This window comes from Pagrus pagrus, assembly GCF_965226575.1.
Source record: "Pagrus pagrus genome assembly, chromosome: 12".
NCBI classification, from domain to species: domain Eukaryota; kingdom Metazoa; phylum Chordata; class Actinopteri; order Spariformes; family Sparidae; genus Pagrus; species Pagrus pagrus.
Window position 1 is genome coordinate 29,253,143 of NC_140196.1, and position 18,284 is coordinate 29,271,426.

The 18,284-nt window shown below is 41.4% G+C and overlaps 1 protein-coding gene across 1 annotated transcript; it reads right to left on the reverse strand.

Annotated features, from left to right (window-relative positions):
* Positions 1–15,523: 15,523 nt before the first annotated feature.
* On the reverse strand, positions 15,524–17,592 carry LOC311266371 (G2/M phase-specific E3 ubiquitin-protein ligase; the record flags this gene model as incomplete). Its single annotated transcript, XM_084368719.1, has 4 exons — positions 15,524–16,397; positions 16,476–16,690; positions 16,933–17,108; positions 17,560–17,592. The coding sequence occupies 4 exons, from the start codon at positions 17,590–17,592 to the stop codon at positions 16,132–16,134; spliced, it is 690 nt and encodes a 229-aa protein (XP_084224845.1). The 3' UTR covers positions 15,524–16,131.
* Positions 17,593–18,284: the final 692 nt, after the last annotated feature.

Genomic DNA, 18,284 nt, shown 5'->3' on the forward strand with positions numbered 1-18,284 from the left:
CTTTCAAGAGTTTTTCAGCAAACTGAAAAAGACATAGCAAGATGTTCACATTACATAAAGGTTACAGTTCTATTAACAGAGACAAATTCGCTGTCAGAGAATAATAGCTATATATACATATTTGTTTTTGACGTTAGTTCTGTTAAAAACTTTGTTTTGGGTAACATTTTATATGAAAAAATCTAGTTCAATATAGCATAATATTATGTTGAGGACACTGCTCTGGATAGGAAACATACTTTCAGGGCAAAAACTCCACATGATGTTGCATCCTTTTGTGTGGGATGTGGGACAGTCTCACACTTCCACCTTGAGACATTGCACCCCTTCCCTTGCATGAATGCCCTGTAGACAGCAGTAAGGTTAAAATTGTGGCAGTGGGGTGTGGTTGAGGCGCCGGCTGCTGGAGGAGAGGGAGGAGTGGCTCAGCCGGTGCTCGGACAGCTGGACAGAATCAGGTAATCAGTCACCTATATAAGCACGCTTGTAACCTGGTTCTGGTCTCTTGCAGTAGGCTGGGTCCTGGGAGAGGACAGAGCACCAGAGACGGCAGCAGACGGCAGGCAGTCGTTACCCTCAGCCGCGTTACCCTCAGCCGCGACGGCTGTTCTTTTGTGTTGAATTGTTATTGTGAGCCACGTTGTCTGCCGGCCTGGGACTGCTGCTGCTGGAGCGCGGTGGTGCTCTCCTGCATCGTCGCAAGGTGCTGGAGAGCCAGCGACAGCGGCGTCTGTGCGTCCATGGTCCAGTCCCTGTTCAGGCGCCAGATGTGAGCCTCAGTGCTCACAGGAAGGGCAGGAAGGAGGCAACAGCGTTGGATGATGGAGGTGACAGTTTTATTTACCAGGCCGGCAGACAACGTGGCTCACAATAACAATTCAACACAAAAGAACAGCCGTCGCGGCTGAGGGTAACGACTGCCTGCCGTCTGCTGCCGTCTCTGGTGCTCTGTCCTCTCCCAGGACCCAGCCTACTGCAAGAGACCAGAACCAGGTTACAAGCGTGCTTATATAGGTGACTGATTACCTGATTCTGTCCAGCTGTCCGAGCACCGGCTGAGCCACTCCTCCCTCTCCTCCAGCAGCCGGCGCCTCAACCACACCCCACTGCCACAAAAATATTATAGCAATTCTGTCACACAGAAAAAAAAATTTTTGTTTGTTTTTGATGTTAATGGAGCAACCACTGAAGCTTTTACTTGCTTTTTGTCTTCCCAGTGTGGCACCTTTGGTGTGGCAGCTATGTAGGCCTTTAAATGGTCACTGTTGATTTTGGGGACGACAGCCCCCTTGTCATCCACAAGATCGACACTTTTCCCCTGGATTGCCACAATTGTGTACGGTCCCAAAAAATTGGCATCCAACTTCCCCCCCTTCCTCTGTTGGATTCTGATGTTTTGTCTCCAAACTTTGTCCCCAACTTTAAAGACAGGTGTTTTGCCACTAGAATGAATGAATACATTAATACATTAATTAGTTAATGACAATCATATATATTCCTGCAGGGCAGTCTCTCTGCATCATTTAACTACATCAAATCAGATTTCTTACACCTAACTACTGACGTAACTCATGATACAGAGGACAATAAAATACAAAGTCTAACTCATTTTCAATTTCATTAACATCTCTGGAATGTTTTTATCCCTATTCTGTAACATTTGTCCTTTTATGTTTAACTTACCTTGAGTTTATTTTGGCCCTTGTTTTTTCTTGTCCTTTGACAATATTTTCTTTTACAATTTTCAGGACGTCTTGCTGTCTCTTTATGTCCTGTGACAGGTCCTCCTCAGCAAGTACATCCTCCACAGTGCTGTCAAGCTTTGAACAAACACATTTGCTGTTATAATTAAACACTTATAAATCTGAGTTTTGCACCTGCATCATTACTAGGTCTTGATAGACAACAAACCAACCTCGTACTGTTCAGGAACCTGTGTGGGATACCGGGCCTCTCTCCCAAACATCATAAAATAGGGAGAGTATTTTGTGGTCATTTGTTTTTTGGTTCGGAGACCAAACATCATGGCATCTAGATACTCATCCCATTTATCTGGATGCCCGCCAACTACTTTGCTCAGGGCTCTGAGAATAAAGGACATTTCAATATATTGATACATGTAATTAGAATCATATTTTCAAATTGGATTACTTATTTGATTATTTTAGGTAGAAAGGCACACTTTAAGAGCATTTTTAAAAAAAAACATTAAATGACAACTATCAAATCTTTGTGTATTATGACAAAGGATTCACCTCTGAATTGTTCCATTCAGTCTCTCAACCAATCCATTTGTTTGGGGATGGTACGGTGAGCAGAGGCTTCTTTTGATATTGAAGATTTTGCAGACTCCATCGTTTATCTGAAACCATACGTGATACACACTATTGTCATGTTTCACACATATTGCCAGAACTAAATTAACGAGATGTCAGAATGAAAATAAGGTGCTATCTTAATTGAAACACTACAAGATAATAATTGAAAGAGCGTTATAAAAAGAGTATGTATCATATCAACAACATGGGGCCAATTTCTGCCTAAGTACTTACGGCATTGACAAACTCTTTTCCCTGGTCGGTCAGAATCCTTTTGGGTGCTTCAAATTGATGGACAAATTTGACAATACATTCTGTGACTTCACTGGCGGACTTTGACTTCAACGGGTAAGCCTGTGGCCATTTCGTGAAGTAGTCCACCATGACACAGATGTACTGATGTCCATTTTGAGTGCATGAGAGTTTGCCAATAAGGTCCATCCCGACCAGTTCAAATGGCTGAGAAACCTTACATCGAAAGAGATTTTCCCATTAATATAGTTTACTTCCAGAAACACTACTTCAATTCATAGTTTATAAATATACATTTGAGAGATTTCTAAACTATCAAAATATGTGATATCAAAGGCACTCAGTGCCTCTTTTTAAAAACGTTTTATTAAATCAAGCACAAGTCTTGTAACATATATTTTTGGGAATTTGGATGGACTAACCTTTATGGGGTATATTCAGCAGGCTTTTTAAATGACACCCCGCCAGCCTGGCATGATGTACATTGGGAAACCTGATGATGACAAGTCAAAGGCAACTGATCAATGAACACATGTAATGTAAATACCAGGGTAAAGATTTATTTATTTATTTTTTAAAGACGAAAAAAATAGCCATTATAAGTCATTATAAGCCTCATCATAGAATAATTACATATGGTTTGGACACATTGTGAACTTACCCACTTGTTGATGTCTACAGACATCCCTGGCCAGTAGAATCTTCGGGAGATGCTCTCTCGTGTTTTGGTCTGGCCAGTGTGTGCCCAAATAGGACTATCGTGAAAGTCCTGAAAAATTTTAGTGGCTTCATCAGCACCACAGACCACCTTGGTCTTTAGGCTTCTGGCTGTGCCTTTGTATCACCAGTAGTATAGCTCTCCTCCTAAATGGAAGCAATAAACAGTTGGATTTGCAAGATATGATATACATGACATCAATAGACTATTGATACCAAGACATTTTTCTTGCAATAATCATGCTACTATCACATCTCTCTAACACATTATAGAACCAACAAGAAGTACTGAATATACTAAGTAGCTACATTTACTCATGTTATGGTTGTAAGGTACTTGTACATTACATCCCACTCCATTTATTCGACAACTTGGCTACGTTTCAGACAAATATTTTACATACAACATAATCATGATCCAATAAATTGCATTGCATTAATAAACGATTAAAGCGTTCCAAAACTCTTTGGCTATTTAATATAAGTCTGTCTGAATGTCTGCAAAAGGAGTAATTTTACTTAAATGCTTTAAGAACTTGGTTATATTGAAGTGGATACTTTTACAGTGCGTTATTGATACTGTAGGAGACATTGTTTTAAAAACGTGTTAAAAACGAGTCACATCCCGCAGCCAGCAGAGTGGCTAATTGTTAGGGAAGTCATTACAGATACGTTTACTAACGGTCTGACAATTTACCACTCACTGTTTATTATAACGTAATACACTCTCTCAAATGCAATATTGTTGCATTACAATGTAGGGCAGCGTCAATGACAGTCAATGACTTCTTTGTCGGGTGTATGTAAAGGTGTTGACGGGTGTTGGTGCTATTCATCAACAGTAAATAATGAGGAGGTCCTTTATGTTGTGAATGTTTTGTTGTTGCTTGTGTTATCTTACCTTCAACGACGTACAAAGATGTTTTTCTCCGAAGAATACATTTGTCTCTCTTAGATAAATTCTCTGGGTATTCATTTTTGACTTTGTAATTGACAATCTCTGTGTAGTCTTTCGGATCCATTATCTAGCAGCTCTAAGTCAATAGTTTTTTTCACTCTTGACACCCTGAAAAAACTGTGCAGACTTTACTGACTCCGCCTCCTGACACCGTCTTCACCTCACCAAATTTGCATAAGTAATTGGTAGAATCACCAGACATCATCCGTCCATTTTGAGGCAGGGATACAAATTCTGGCAGACAGGTTGTTAACAGTCTGAAACAATATGTTCCTCCCACCATAACTTTGTGTATAAGAGAAGAAACTTGCTCATAATCACAGAGGTTATAGAGCATTATCTAAAGAACACACAAAATAAATCATTTGATGGTCAGACTTCATCTGTCTATTTTGAGGGGGGGGTACAAATTCTGGCAGACAGGTAAACGTCTGAAATAATCTGTTTCCCCCCCATAACTTTGTGTATAAGAGAAGAAACTTGCTCATAATCACAGAGGTTATAGAGCATTATCTAAAGAACACACAAAATAAATCATTTGATGGTCAGACTTCATCTGTCTACTATAGTACATTTCGAGTGAAGTAGTTTAAATAGACGTAATTGAAGCCAGAAAACAATCACAATGGTCTTGATTTTGGATATTGACATTTATTTAGTTCGACAAATTCCATACCAGGACTTGAATTACAGCGTGTTATATGTCAAATCACATGAGGAAATGATTACCTTCGTTTTGCCGTTCAGTACTAGTACGACGTTACGACGTACAAAAGAATAAAATCATTTATTTTGATGGGTGGGCCATGTTACAAAACCTCGTAGATAATTACAACATCAGAACATTGAATTAAACAAAGCAATTGTTGTTAGTTTTGATTTACTTGGGCGAAAGCAAGCGTAACGCTGTTGCTCCGCCTTCAGGCTTCCGCCTGAATGAATGCGCGCTCCCGCAGCCAGGGGAAACAATTTCTGTCGGGGATACCTACACTGGCACAACACCTGTTCTTTGCCTGGACAGCCCGGTCTGACAGCACGTCCAGTGGGAGAATGTGCTGTATTGTAGCCATGGTTTCTCACACGCGCGGACTTTGGCAACGCATTTATATAGAGTAGCAGGTGAAGCCTCTCTGGATGAGGTTCAGCTGAGTTTAATACATCTGTTTCCTTGATATCTGTGAAATGCCACAGGGTTGTTGTATTTTTATGTGTAGTACTATAAACTCATATGCAGATGTGTGTGGAAAACTTAAACGTTTAATTCAATAAAAAGTTTTTTTTTCTTCTTCTATTAACCTATGTTTCTTGTGCCAGTGGTCCGCAGCTATGAGCGCATTTCAACATTGAGCATTGTTTTATTATTTCGAAAAGTGGAGGATATAAATTTCCCTGACGCGGCTTGATCACTGAGCATTTGGTCGCTAAGAAGGCTGTTAAGAGTGGGTCAGCTCGATCTTACATTTCCTTCTTAGTGAAAGATCTTCTTAAGCTAAGAGCGACTCTGGGAAACACATCCTTCTTTCACAGCGTTCTTAAGAGCGCTCCTAAGAAGATCTTAGCACTTAAGAGCTTCTTAACGAATCTGGGAAACGCGGCCAGAGTTTAAGATCAAAATCCCTGCTGGGGACGGACGCTGTTTTTCAGGTAGAAGTGTGACAAAGCGTCGAACAGACAGGATGACAGCAACTTTTCCACATATTAATTCGGGTTTCACTGTAACCCTTCACTGAGAGAGTGGGAGGGACTAGGGGGAGAACTGTTAAGTTCAACAGTTCTAATAAAGTTAATACCAAAGATTGTTCAATTTCGACAGTGTTATATTTAACAAAAGAAATAAAAACATTTAAAATATGAATATAGATGACTATGTTGTATCTGTCCAGCTTTCATCAACAACCTGTGAAAAAAGGCTGAAAATCTGCTTTTCCCTTCTCCCAACTTGACCTCTAAGGTCCCATGTGACCCCCCTCCTCTGTGACCTCCACTGGCTTCCTGTTGCGGCCCGCATCAGATTCAAGACCATGGTGCTGGCCTTCAAGGCCGTCAACCGAACTGCAGCCATCTACCTCCAAACACTGATCAGACCACACGCCCCTGCACGATAACTTCGCTCTACTACATCACTCTCGATGGAGGCAGGATGCTCTGCTGCACACCAGTGTCACACAGGAGCTGCCGACTGGAGATGGTGTCTTGGGTGAACAGCAGCGTGCCTGTACGGCCGTCACTCATGGCCACTACTGAATGCTGGCTGTGGCATTTCCCGCCCCTTCAAAACTGCAAGGGGATCGGCACCGCTTGGCTTTGGGACCAAATTTGCGTGGTAAAAACACAGTCCGGCAGGTCACCGCTGTGGGGGAGCCACTGCCGCGGTGGCGGCCGTAATGTGTCCTGTCACCGGCGAGAAAGTCCGGATGGGAAATGGCATGGCCACGCCGTGTTGTTGTCCCGCTATAAAGAATTTATCAGCCTCCTTGGCCAAAGCTTGGCAGTCCGTAATGCCGGTATTTGCCACCGTCATACTTGAGAGGGTAGCTGTCGCAGAAACAGTTGGATGAAGAGGAAGCCAGGCTTGTGCACTTCCATGAGATCCAGCATCATGTCCATGAGTTCAGACGGCTTGTTGTTGCCGATGCCCTGGATAGAGAAGAGCCGGCCAGCTCGTTCTGCATTGGAAAGCTCAAAGGCTTTGAGCAATTTAAATTTCTCTTCCTTTTTAGGAAACTTGCCACTCTTGTAGCTGCTGAGCTTCCCAACTTTGACACCATATAATAGTATTTTGTTGCATCTGCGGTGGGGCAAACCAGGCTGAGGCAGACGATTCCCAGAAGTCGGCAGCTTGAGGGAGACGGCGGAGATGTTCGTAGAGATGTCTCTGGAGACATCCAGCAGACAAACGTCGGGGTCACCAATGTAGATGTTGTGGAAAACAGACACAAAGGAACTAAAACAGCGGGAACACTCCTAGCCACTCCTAACTCTGTTGTCATGGTTACACACTACGCTTACTACGGGTCATTGCCCAACAGTCAGTTGTCAGTGAGAGGGAAACTACCCAGATTATGGTGAATTATATCTGTCCAGTCCAGTCATAACATCATATTATGTTAGATTTTAGCGGGGGGTTTTTTAACTGGTCATTTTTTTGCAATTGGTGTACATTAGTCTCTAAACCTGTTTTTGTTTTCTCAATATCCCATGGTTTTTCTTTCAATCACTGAATTGCATTTTCAATTGTTTGAAAGGTGTGATGTACAGTAAATAAGGTTTGAATGATGGGTTTATTGATAAACACAACAATGACATATTCTGTTGTGTTTACAAGAAAATAAGAATACTAATGAAGCTTTAAATACAACTTTTACTTAATAATTATTCCATTTTCCTGAATTTCTTCCTTTTCTTATATGTAATACAATGTTTAATAACCTGGATTTGATGCAACCCAGGTACATTATAAAAACTACATAATAGACCTAGGGCTATTATAACTTGTACTCATTCTCAGTAAAAACAGGTAAAAAGATAAATCAAATGATGAATATAATCAAACAGAAATTATTGATACATATATAGTAGGGGTGTGAATCTTTGGGTGCCTCACGATTTGATTTGATTCCGATTCTTAGGGTCAGGATTCGATTCAGAATCGATTCTCGATTCAACCGATTCTCGATTCAAAAATTGATACAGTGCATAGTGTGTTAAGGCAAATTATGGCATCAAAACAACAGTTTGTGTAAGATAATGTGATTTTTAAACAAACTGATTCCAATGATGTAATCACACAAAGGCAAACATTAAAAAACATTAAACATTTATTCATGCAAAACAAATAAAAACGTACTTTACATACTTTACTTACTTACTTACAAAAAATAACTTGCATAAACAAAATTGCCTAAATAAAAGCTTAGGCCAGCTGCCTTTTTTTCCCAGAAGTTACAAAAATAAACTGTGCACAAATAACACAAATTGGTGTTTTGTGTGATTTTTCAAAATAGAAAAAAAAAAATTTAAAATAAAACCTTTTTTTTTTTTTATTGATTTTTGAAGTTTATGAATCCATTCAGAATCGTGGATGATTAGAATCGCGATTCTTATGTGAATCGATTTTTTTCTCCCACCCCTACTATATAGAAAACTACATTGCGATTAACAAACATTTTAAAATATGTTGGGCCTTTACTTTGAGGACTTAAAGTCCCTAAGCAAGTCCACCAGGTCTGGACTTGAGAGACAACTAATGGTATCTGCTTTTAGATTCCCCAGCGGAGGACACACTGCTTACTGCTGTGTGTGTGTGTGTGTGTGTGTGTGAGTGTGTGAGTCAGCCAGCCTCTGAGGATTGTGGCTTCCCCTCTTCCGGCACTTCTCTGAATTCTTCATACCTCCTTACTCTTCCAGTGCTACTGTTAAATTATAGATACAAGCTTCTGCACTGAGTTTTCCAACTCTTTTTACAGTTGTTCATCAACATGACCATTATTCATTCACTCCTATGGAGTTTGGGATTCTGACAACAGAGGATGTGTCTTAATGTAAAGTTATGGGCAACTTGTAACTTTCTGGGACAAATTGAGACAGGTTGTTAGAGAGCTTGTTGACTGATTATGCACAAAGTCTGTAACATCCCTCTGATGTAAATGTCTGCTCTCTATAACTTTAGTTACAGTTTCTTACTGTAACTAAAGTTATAGCTATCCTGTGCTGTAGGGTTAGACCCAGGCATGGACAGGCCATCTGGCGTACCGGGCAATGCCTGGTGGGCCGACGCACATTTTTGGGCCGGCCCGGGGCTGTCATAATTTAATCAAAAAAGTATATTATAAATCATTTTTATCAATCGTGACGGCCCATTGGTTGATTTTCTTGAAGGACATTGGGCTAATCCAATGAAATCTCTCAGCCCTCCTCGGCCATACGTCATTAGCATGTTACAGCTACGTTACAGCTACGTAGTAAGTTACTATTTATCAACAGCTAAGTTAGCCACTTCTAAACGTTATTGAGGGCCAAGAGACTAACAGATGCTGCCATCAGCTTTAATCACAACGATCGCTTTCACATTGTGGCTGAAAAATAAACCTTCATGAGCCTCGGACCAGCTGTGTCCCAGCTGCTGTCTGAGTAGCACCAGACCGCGACACAAACGTGCCCGTAAACAGTAATCTCTTGGTTATGACAGATAAGACACACAAATACACACATCGTAACGCCTATATGATAATTCATCATATTGATTTAGCAAAGGCTTCATTGAAAACAAAAGGAGAAGACCGGGAGGAGGGTTAGCAAAACAGTTGAGTAGTGACCAGGCGAGAGGTTGTTATGGAGAAATAAATCCGGACAAATAAAATAAAAACCAGGAAATAAATCCGAAACCCCTCCGCTTCACGTTGGGGTTTCATTCATCCATTCATTCATCTTACTTGCATTACTTGCTGCTTCATTTAGCTGCCACGAGCAAATAAATAGGCTGATTTGGTGTAAACATGATAGCAATGTTAGCTTGTTGTTAGCTTACAATGCTAGCATAGAGGCTAACGTCTCCGTCGAACAAGTAAACAAGTGTTGACAATACTGCAGAGACAGACGCCATCTAATAACACAGAAACAAACTAACGGCAGCTTTCACAGTCATAAGCCAGCACCGGCATGAAAGTTATCTGTGTCACAACATCCACAATAAAGACGAAAGATTACCTGCTCAACAGAAACTCCACTGTATCAGCATCGGGTCCATATCTTCACAGAGCTTTCGCCACCGTTCAAATGATGACCCAATGTTTTTTCCGGTTTGAGCCCTCTTTACTTAACATCTCCGCTTTGTGTCTTTTCAGTGACAGACTTTTTTTCTTTGACTCTTTGTCAGTGGGGCGAGCAGAGGCAGCTGAACTGCTCAGGGCAAAACAAACCTCTTGTCCGCTTGTAGTTTCAAATGCGGAAGTGGGTCGGGACCAGACGTGAGCAGGAGCAGGAGAGTGAGCGAGGGGATTGGATCGGAAAATTGATCCAATAGGAGCCATGCGGGCCGTCACGGATGCAGTCCATGAAAGGCTGGTTGCAGTCGTACAATGAAGCACAACTACAGGACAGTCATTTGTAACTCTGTTAACTGAAGTACTTGAGCGTCTGAAGTTGGACATAGGCCTGTGCATCGGCAACTCCACAGATGGAGCCTCTAATATGCAGGGTCAATACAGAGGTTTCTCTGCATTAATGGCATCCAAAAACCCCACCCATCAGCATGTGTGGTGCTATACACATGTCCTTATTCTCGTGTTGTCTGATACCACCCATAGTGTCATTGAAAGTGGATCACTATTTGACCTGCTGAACGACATTGCTGTGTTCATCAAGTCACCAATTGGAGAGACGAGATGGTGGGCCAAACATGATGCCCTGAGGAAAATGGCAGACCTCATGGCGGCCTTTTTGTTGAAGTGGTGTCCACACTCTCTGCCATAATGAAGCTGAAGACACTTGCATCAAATGCACGAAACAAAGTGGAGGCTGCACTGCCTCAGAAAAAGGTGAAGAGGAAGAACGTCTTGCCAGGAGAGATGGCCCAGGATGAAAGCCTCAGTGATTCAGAAAAGGCCTATGAGGTCAGTGTTCACCACCAGATTCTTGATACAGCTGTTGAGGCCATGCACAAAAGATTCCTCACCCATGGCACCCTGTATGCAGATTTATCCCTCCCTCCAGCAAGCAGCGCCTGACGTGTAATGTAGTTTCCCCATTGACTTATAATGGTCCCCCGTTCACACGCACGTTCACGCGTATGACTGCTGCACGCCGGTAATCACACTACGCGTAGTGACTACGTGTAACATTCATGCGTTTTTATGCAAACGCACGCACGCATGAAGATAATTGAACATTTTTGTCACACGCTCACATGTAGGCGGAAATGACGTGCGCAAACTATGTCACGCGTAACAAGATGCTGCGTGCGTACGAAGCAGCGTGCGCACGTCTGTCTGTCACTGTTTGACAAATGTTGTCACGCGTTCACACACGCGTGCGGTCGCAGTTTCTGATGTGCGACCGGAAGTTGATCTGCACCGTGCGCAACACACCGCGTACTTAGACGCCTCGCGTAGTCGGCCTTTTCATTTTATTGAAGTGTCGTCAACCAGGGGAGGCAGCAGTGAGCCAGACACTGCTGCCAGCATCTCAAAAGAAGAAGAAGAAGAAGAAAAAGAAGAAGAAAGGTGACTGGGAAAGATGGTTAATACTTTATAAATACATAGGTCAGTAGTGTTGTGTAAGTTTAAAAGTAGAATCTGGAGTATCGCATGTTGCATTTTGTAAACAAAACATTCAATCTGTGCCCTCCTCTTGGGCTCAATTGTGTAACGTTAGCCTCCTGCCCCTGACAGCATTAGTTGTCAGGACCGTAAAGGAAAGGAAATACAGTCCGAGTGAAGCGCTGGAGCCGTGGGCCGATAGCCGACCATCACCAACAACGGGAGCCTCCGTGTTATGTTCTTATGCCGTTAGCCATCTAGTGCGGCTAACGGGAGGTATACAGACACAGTCACCACCACCACACAGGACTAGAAGCCCATAGGTGATGATTAAGATGGATTTCATTTTTATAAGTCTAGCGTTTATTTTGGGCAAAAAACTCCAGACTCAACCCTTTAACTGCGTTCATAAAACTCATTATGTGCCTTAGACAAGATAATAAGGTATTAAGCATCAGAACTGCGCCCCCTGCTGTCGAAAAAGAGCCTCCGCAGAGTGGGTTGATGCAGCAGGTGGAACATTTACATTGATGGTGCTGCTAATCAGTTAGCCTGTTAATGCTTATTAGTTGCTAATAATAAGAAGTCTCCCACGTGCTTGTATTATTGTAGTAGGCTATTCTGGCTGTTGTGAATTAAGCTGAATGATTCATTCCTATTTCTATTGGTTGTTTACTGTTCCTGGTACTGTATAGTTAACCATGTACCTGCTGTTCTGATAACTGTTTTTTATTCTCTGTTACAGAACCACACACCTTTCATATACCTTTCACACATTTCACCCACACACACATACTCATCTGTCACACTCACACCATCTACCATTCTTAATCAGCAATAAAGAAACTAAAAGGAACATCTGGACTTGCGTATTCTAACCGATGCCACCCAGCGGCCATAAGTGATTCAATCCAGTTTACCATACAGTCCTTACAATAAACCTCCACAACACACTCATCTCTCGTAACATGTCTTACAAAAAGAGAAGGCCACCAGGTAACACAGTCACCAGTTATCTTTGAACCCAAATGATGATTGTGAACTTTTAACATTATAGTTCAGATCCACTCAGACACATCTCACACTGGTGAAAAGCATTGTTTATTTTTAATTGTGGCTTAATGTTGTTCAAGTGCACACATCAGTTTATACATGCATTTTGTTATTGTAGAGTTGAGTTTTGAGAGCTTAAAAAAATTGTGTTGCCTGTAATGTTGTGTCTGGTTTTCAACATTTTATCTTGGGGGATACACTAACCTTGTCCTTTTTCACGTCAGGTGTGTTGTTGAGACAGGGCTAAACCAGGGTTCGGAAAGAGTTGCCAGTGTCTGATTCTACACCAGAACACAGCAGATTGGTCGGGGCCTGCAGACCGACCCAGTTACACCTGCAGCGAGCAGACAGGAAGAGGAGTGTGAGATCCATGCTGCTGTCAGCTGTCGCTAGCAGAAGGGCATTGACTGTTAGACTAAGTGAAATGTGAGTTTATACTCTGCCCTAGGGATGTTATGATATCAAAATGTACAGTATTCGCCATCATTTCATACCATATGTATCCACAATAATATTGAGACACTTTTGTTATTGCGATATCACGGTATTACCGATACCATTACATCCCTACTCTGCCCCCATTGTGGGAGTAGTGATCCCTGGCCATGGAAAGTTATTGCGAATGTGTATAAAAGTACGGCGAACACGGGCTGAGTTGATACTCTGCCCCATCATGTGAGTAACGATCTTAGGACGTAAATTTCTGTGAATAAATATTGTTTTAAATGCCCTTTACAGTCTCCAAGCACTTTCTTGGTTTTAAACAGCTCCTCGCTCTTACAGAGCTTGTTTTAATTGAAAAGACGTTTTAAATTACACACATAACTTTTGCTAGCTGGGTCTATATAGACATGTTATATAGTTGTATTATTATTAGATTTAGGCTAATAGAAAAACGCAAACACAAAATTAGTAGCCTAGATACAGTACATGTTTGAGCATAAATATAGTTAATATTAATAAATTGCAACACATTTGTATCAACAGATATTCACTCAGTTTTTATTTTGATAATTGTGGAGAGTCTTGTCTAGTGTCTAACGTGTCCAAAACAACACCCATTGGTTTTCCACCGGTCACCATGAGGGCTATAGAATATAAATTATAACTCAAGTCATTGTTATACAATTATCAGCTGTCAGTTACACCTCATTCCCTTGTGGATTGGGTCAGCTGAAAGAAAGCACTTCCATTATGATCAAATATTTTTATTACAGGATACAGTTGATCAATCACAATGAGATGGAGCTCACTGTAGAACCACAACTCCAGCATCAGCCCCGCCCACCAGTTCCAGTTCCACCTCTGTGGAGGGACTGAGCGGGGAGGCACACTCATCTATCTTCGGCACCAACCGCATTAATCATTATTTATTTATTACTGTTCACAGCGGTTTACCTAACTTTTAGCATTTTAGAATCATTACAACATTATGCTACAGATGATTTGAGTCAAATGAATAAAGCTACTGCTACGATTTGGCCAAATTCAGTTAATTTTGAGGCCATACAGTCATGAGTTTAGAAGTGTCTCTGTAACCTTTCACACAATTTCCAGTGTTATATTATCGAAATGTTGCATCAGTCAAGAAATAAACTTGCTTAGCCTTACATTGAACAGCAGTCCTCCCTATGAGCACAGTCAGATTGTTTGAAACTGCCCCGTGCTGACATCTGCTTTAAGAGTCGTGTGATGGAAAATTCTGGTATTTAACCTATACTATGTTTTGCATGTGTTGTATAATCATGTTTGAAACAGAACTTCTCCTCACCTTGTGATATGTGTTGCTCGGTTTTGAGCCAGGGAGCTCCCACAACAAAGTGTCCTGGGAACTCCCAGGGACTGTTATGTCTTGGTGGGGAGGATTGGCAGAACCATCTGGGATGCCATGTATTTTAGTGACACGAGTTATGCGAACTATAAGGATAGCAGATTGAAGAACATTTTACTCACTCACTCAATGACTGGCTGTGTGACTCCATTCATGAATGATTTATTAAAACTCAAGAAAGACAGCGTGTGAAGGCTTATTTTTTAATTATTTACTGAATAGATAGAAAACCTTTTGCCACCACAAAAGACCCATGAGATAATTCAATTATAGCCAGAAGTCTCAATTTCAATTTATTTTATTTTCTGTAGGACAGTGTACAGTATTCAACATTCCCTTCTCAAGAGGAAGGGATGTAGCTGTACCCAATTGCAGCCGGGCCTAATTTACATTTGCAGTCCCCCTGCCAGATGTAATTAGGCTCTCAGTGATGCCATCTTTTTACACTCCATGGTTGACACTGACTTGTGCATGGGATTGGAATTTACCATTAAATTAGATGATGCAAAAAATGACACCTACAATGCACAGTTTGGTATGTCCTGCACAGTAGTACAAATAAATATTATATTGTCCTGACAATTAAAACGATAAACACTAGAATTTTTTTAAATTATTATTAGTAAGTGATGTGTGGTTATGGTGTGTCTGCTTATGCATTATGTATTCTGTTTGAATATCACATAGAAGTACTGATAGTGGTGCTGCAATATCATCATTAAGGACTTAGAAAATGATAATTATATAGAATGCTCAGATAATCCTGAATGCTCACTAAATAAATCAGGAGCAGCTGTACAGTCATTGGTAATAACATTGACAGCAATCATAGCAATGGTTACAACAGTACCTTCTTGTTGGGCAGACTTATGTGACATGAGTAGCAATAATAATAATGAATTAAGAGTAAGATGAGCAAGTATAAGCAAATGCGGTGTGAGGTGTTGATGATTCTATAATTATATTATATTTTATTATAATCATCAATAACCCCCCACCCACTTTTCTTCTCCTGTGCAGTCGACATGGCAATGACCTGTTCCTTGGTTGAATAAAACCTGCCAAGAGAGGGTTAATCTGTGGGAGGACAAAGTCAAAACAACCTCAGGACATACATGAAAGAAGAGAGCTCAGAACATAGTGGAGAACAGCGTTTTTTAATAATGTTAAAATTAAGTGACTTAATGATGAACTTGTTTTAACAGACAATGGTATGGACCTGAACATGGACCACAATTGATGCAGTGTCTTAATTGAGCTGTCTTTACATGTTCCAGAGAAGATGCATCGATTTAACACTGACAAACAAATTATTACCTGCTGGTGATCACTGCTATAATGATAACACTGAACCAAATGTAGCTGCAAGAACACTTAATAACACACATTCGGTAACACTCAATACAGAAAATGCATGAAGCTCAGGAGTGTATAGTTACAACTTTACTTTTGCTCAAATTGTCACTGAGCTGACAATAACTGTGATAATGACATGTCGGACAAACTAGTTTTGTAATGAAAATGTGCTCAATCACAATGAAACTGTGGTTTGAACCTGTGAAAAATTAAAAATAAATAAATACATAACTAAGTAAATCACTAGCTCCGAACTTTTGATGTCTTTTGTGAACTGTCTTTTCTATTAACAATTTGCTAGGGGTGACGTAAAAATGTAAAAAAAAATCCCAACTTTAGCATCACCTGAAACTCAAGTCAATCGCAGACGCCAAAGTAAACTTTGGGACATCAGGCTGTCCCAAAGTTTGGAGCTTGCACAATTCCAGAAATCATGTGATCACTGAAATCATCATAAATTGGCACCAAGGCACATGTGTTTGCCTCTGGAAAAACTCTCCTCTGGTTGTTTACTGGCTCATGAAGGAAGTCCGGCATAGGCTTCTCATTGAATCCAAGAGGAGGGATTTTTTCGGCCCCAGTAGCAAAGCGCAGAACATCCTCCAGAGTCAACTTGACTGGTTCCTGCTCATCTACATGTAGGACTGCTTCTCCTTCTGTAAAGATGAAGACATGAAGCTTTTAGACACTAGGCAGACATTTTATGTTTGCAGTACCTAAAGTGTGACACATACCCTCAATGTCGATCAGCCAGTCCAGCCAATAGGCAACTGCTCTCTCCTCTGCCGAGCGGCGAGAGCTGCCTTCAACCGAATAACTGACTTGGAAGAGGTCTTTGACTTCCACAGATGTTAACGGTGCGGGGGGGCCTCCGACAAACAACCTCTGCAAGTCATGGCTGTCTTTCAGGGCCTGCAGCACACCCAGTTGCTCCATTCCATCGCATAGCCTTAAGATATTAAATATAAAGATAATGAGTGATTTTCTGTCGTTAATACCTAGGAATACAACCTCAGTGCCTGCTGTAGTTGTAAAGCATCCTTAAAAACAAAAGGCTTGTGACAGTTACTCAAAGCAACCATGTTGTAAAATGTAACCACAGTGCATGTAAATGCTTTATGTTATTGAACAAAATAATTACCAAATATCTATTACGATCTTCAACATAGAATAAACATGGCGCACACTTACTGATGGAGAGGCAAATTCAGCCTGCCATTCATGTAGTAGTCCAATGATGAACTTAACAGTTCATCCCTATCATTTGCTGTACGGATGACCGTGCTGGTAGCGCCCAAGAGGGACAAGTGTTTGTCGGCCTCTTGTACAGCAGCACGGATTTCCGACACCGTCTCCGCCTGTTGGGTCTGTAATGAATTCCAAAATTATTTGCTGCTCTTGAGAACTAACACAACATTTCCATATTCTGTTGGCTCCTTGGAATGGAAGACAATCCTTTTATTTCCATAAATACTTTTTCCATGTGACCAAAAACTAAAACCAGTGTGAGAAACATCTTTGTCAAGAGGTATCGCAGGACAGGGACAGTACATCGACTGCATATTGTTTGGACAGAACTGTATTATGTCAGTGCACTCCTGCATAGACGTAAAGCAACTTTTCATAAAGTTTCAACATACAAAGATACAGAAGCCGCCTCATCAAGCTGCAAGACTGCCTGAAAGACATTAAATCCTGGATGTCCTCTAACTTCTTGATACTGAATTCAGATAAAACAGAGGTCATCGTGTTTGGACCTAAACACCTCAGGGACATTTCCTCTGATCAGATCGCAACTCTAGATGGCATCACCCTGACCTCAGGTACAACTGCAAGGAACCTTGGAGTCATTTTTGACCAGGACCTTTCCTTCTGCTCCCACAAAAAACATGTGACTAGGACCGCCTTCTTCCACCTGCGCAGTATAGCTAAGATTAGGAATATCCTTTCCCAGAGTGATGCTGAGAAACTCGTGCATGCATTATCACTTCTAGGCTGGACTACTGTAACTCTCTCCTGTCAGGATGTCCGAAAAAGTCTCTTAAGACTCTCCAGCTGGTCCAGAACGCTGCAGCGAGGGTTTCTGACAGGAGTTAGGAAGAGAGAGCACATCTCTCCCACTTTAGCTTCTGTACACTGGCTCCCTGTAGGAATTAGAATAGACTTCAAAATCCTTTTGCTGACTTATAAGGCTCTTAATGATAAAGCTCCATCCTATCTGAAAGAACTCATTATTCCTTATTGTCCTACCAGAGCACTTCACTCCCAGAATGCAGGTCTGTTAGTGACTCCCAGTATCTCTAAAAACAGACTGGGAGGTAGAGCCTTCAGTTACCAGGCTCCTCTAATGTGGAACCAGCTCTCTCCGTGGGTCAGAGAGGCAGACACTCTAACTACATTTAAGTCTAGGCTTAAGACCTTCCTCTATGACAGAACTTTTAGTTAGGGCTGGTTCAGGTAGCTCTGAACCATTTTACAAATGTGCTACTATAGGCTTAGACTGCTAGGGGACACATCTGGTTACATGGAGCCCTCTCCTCTCC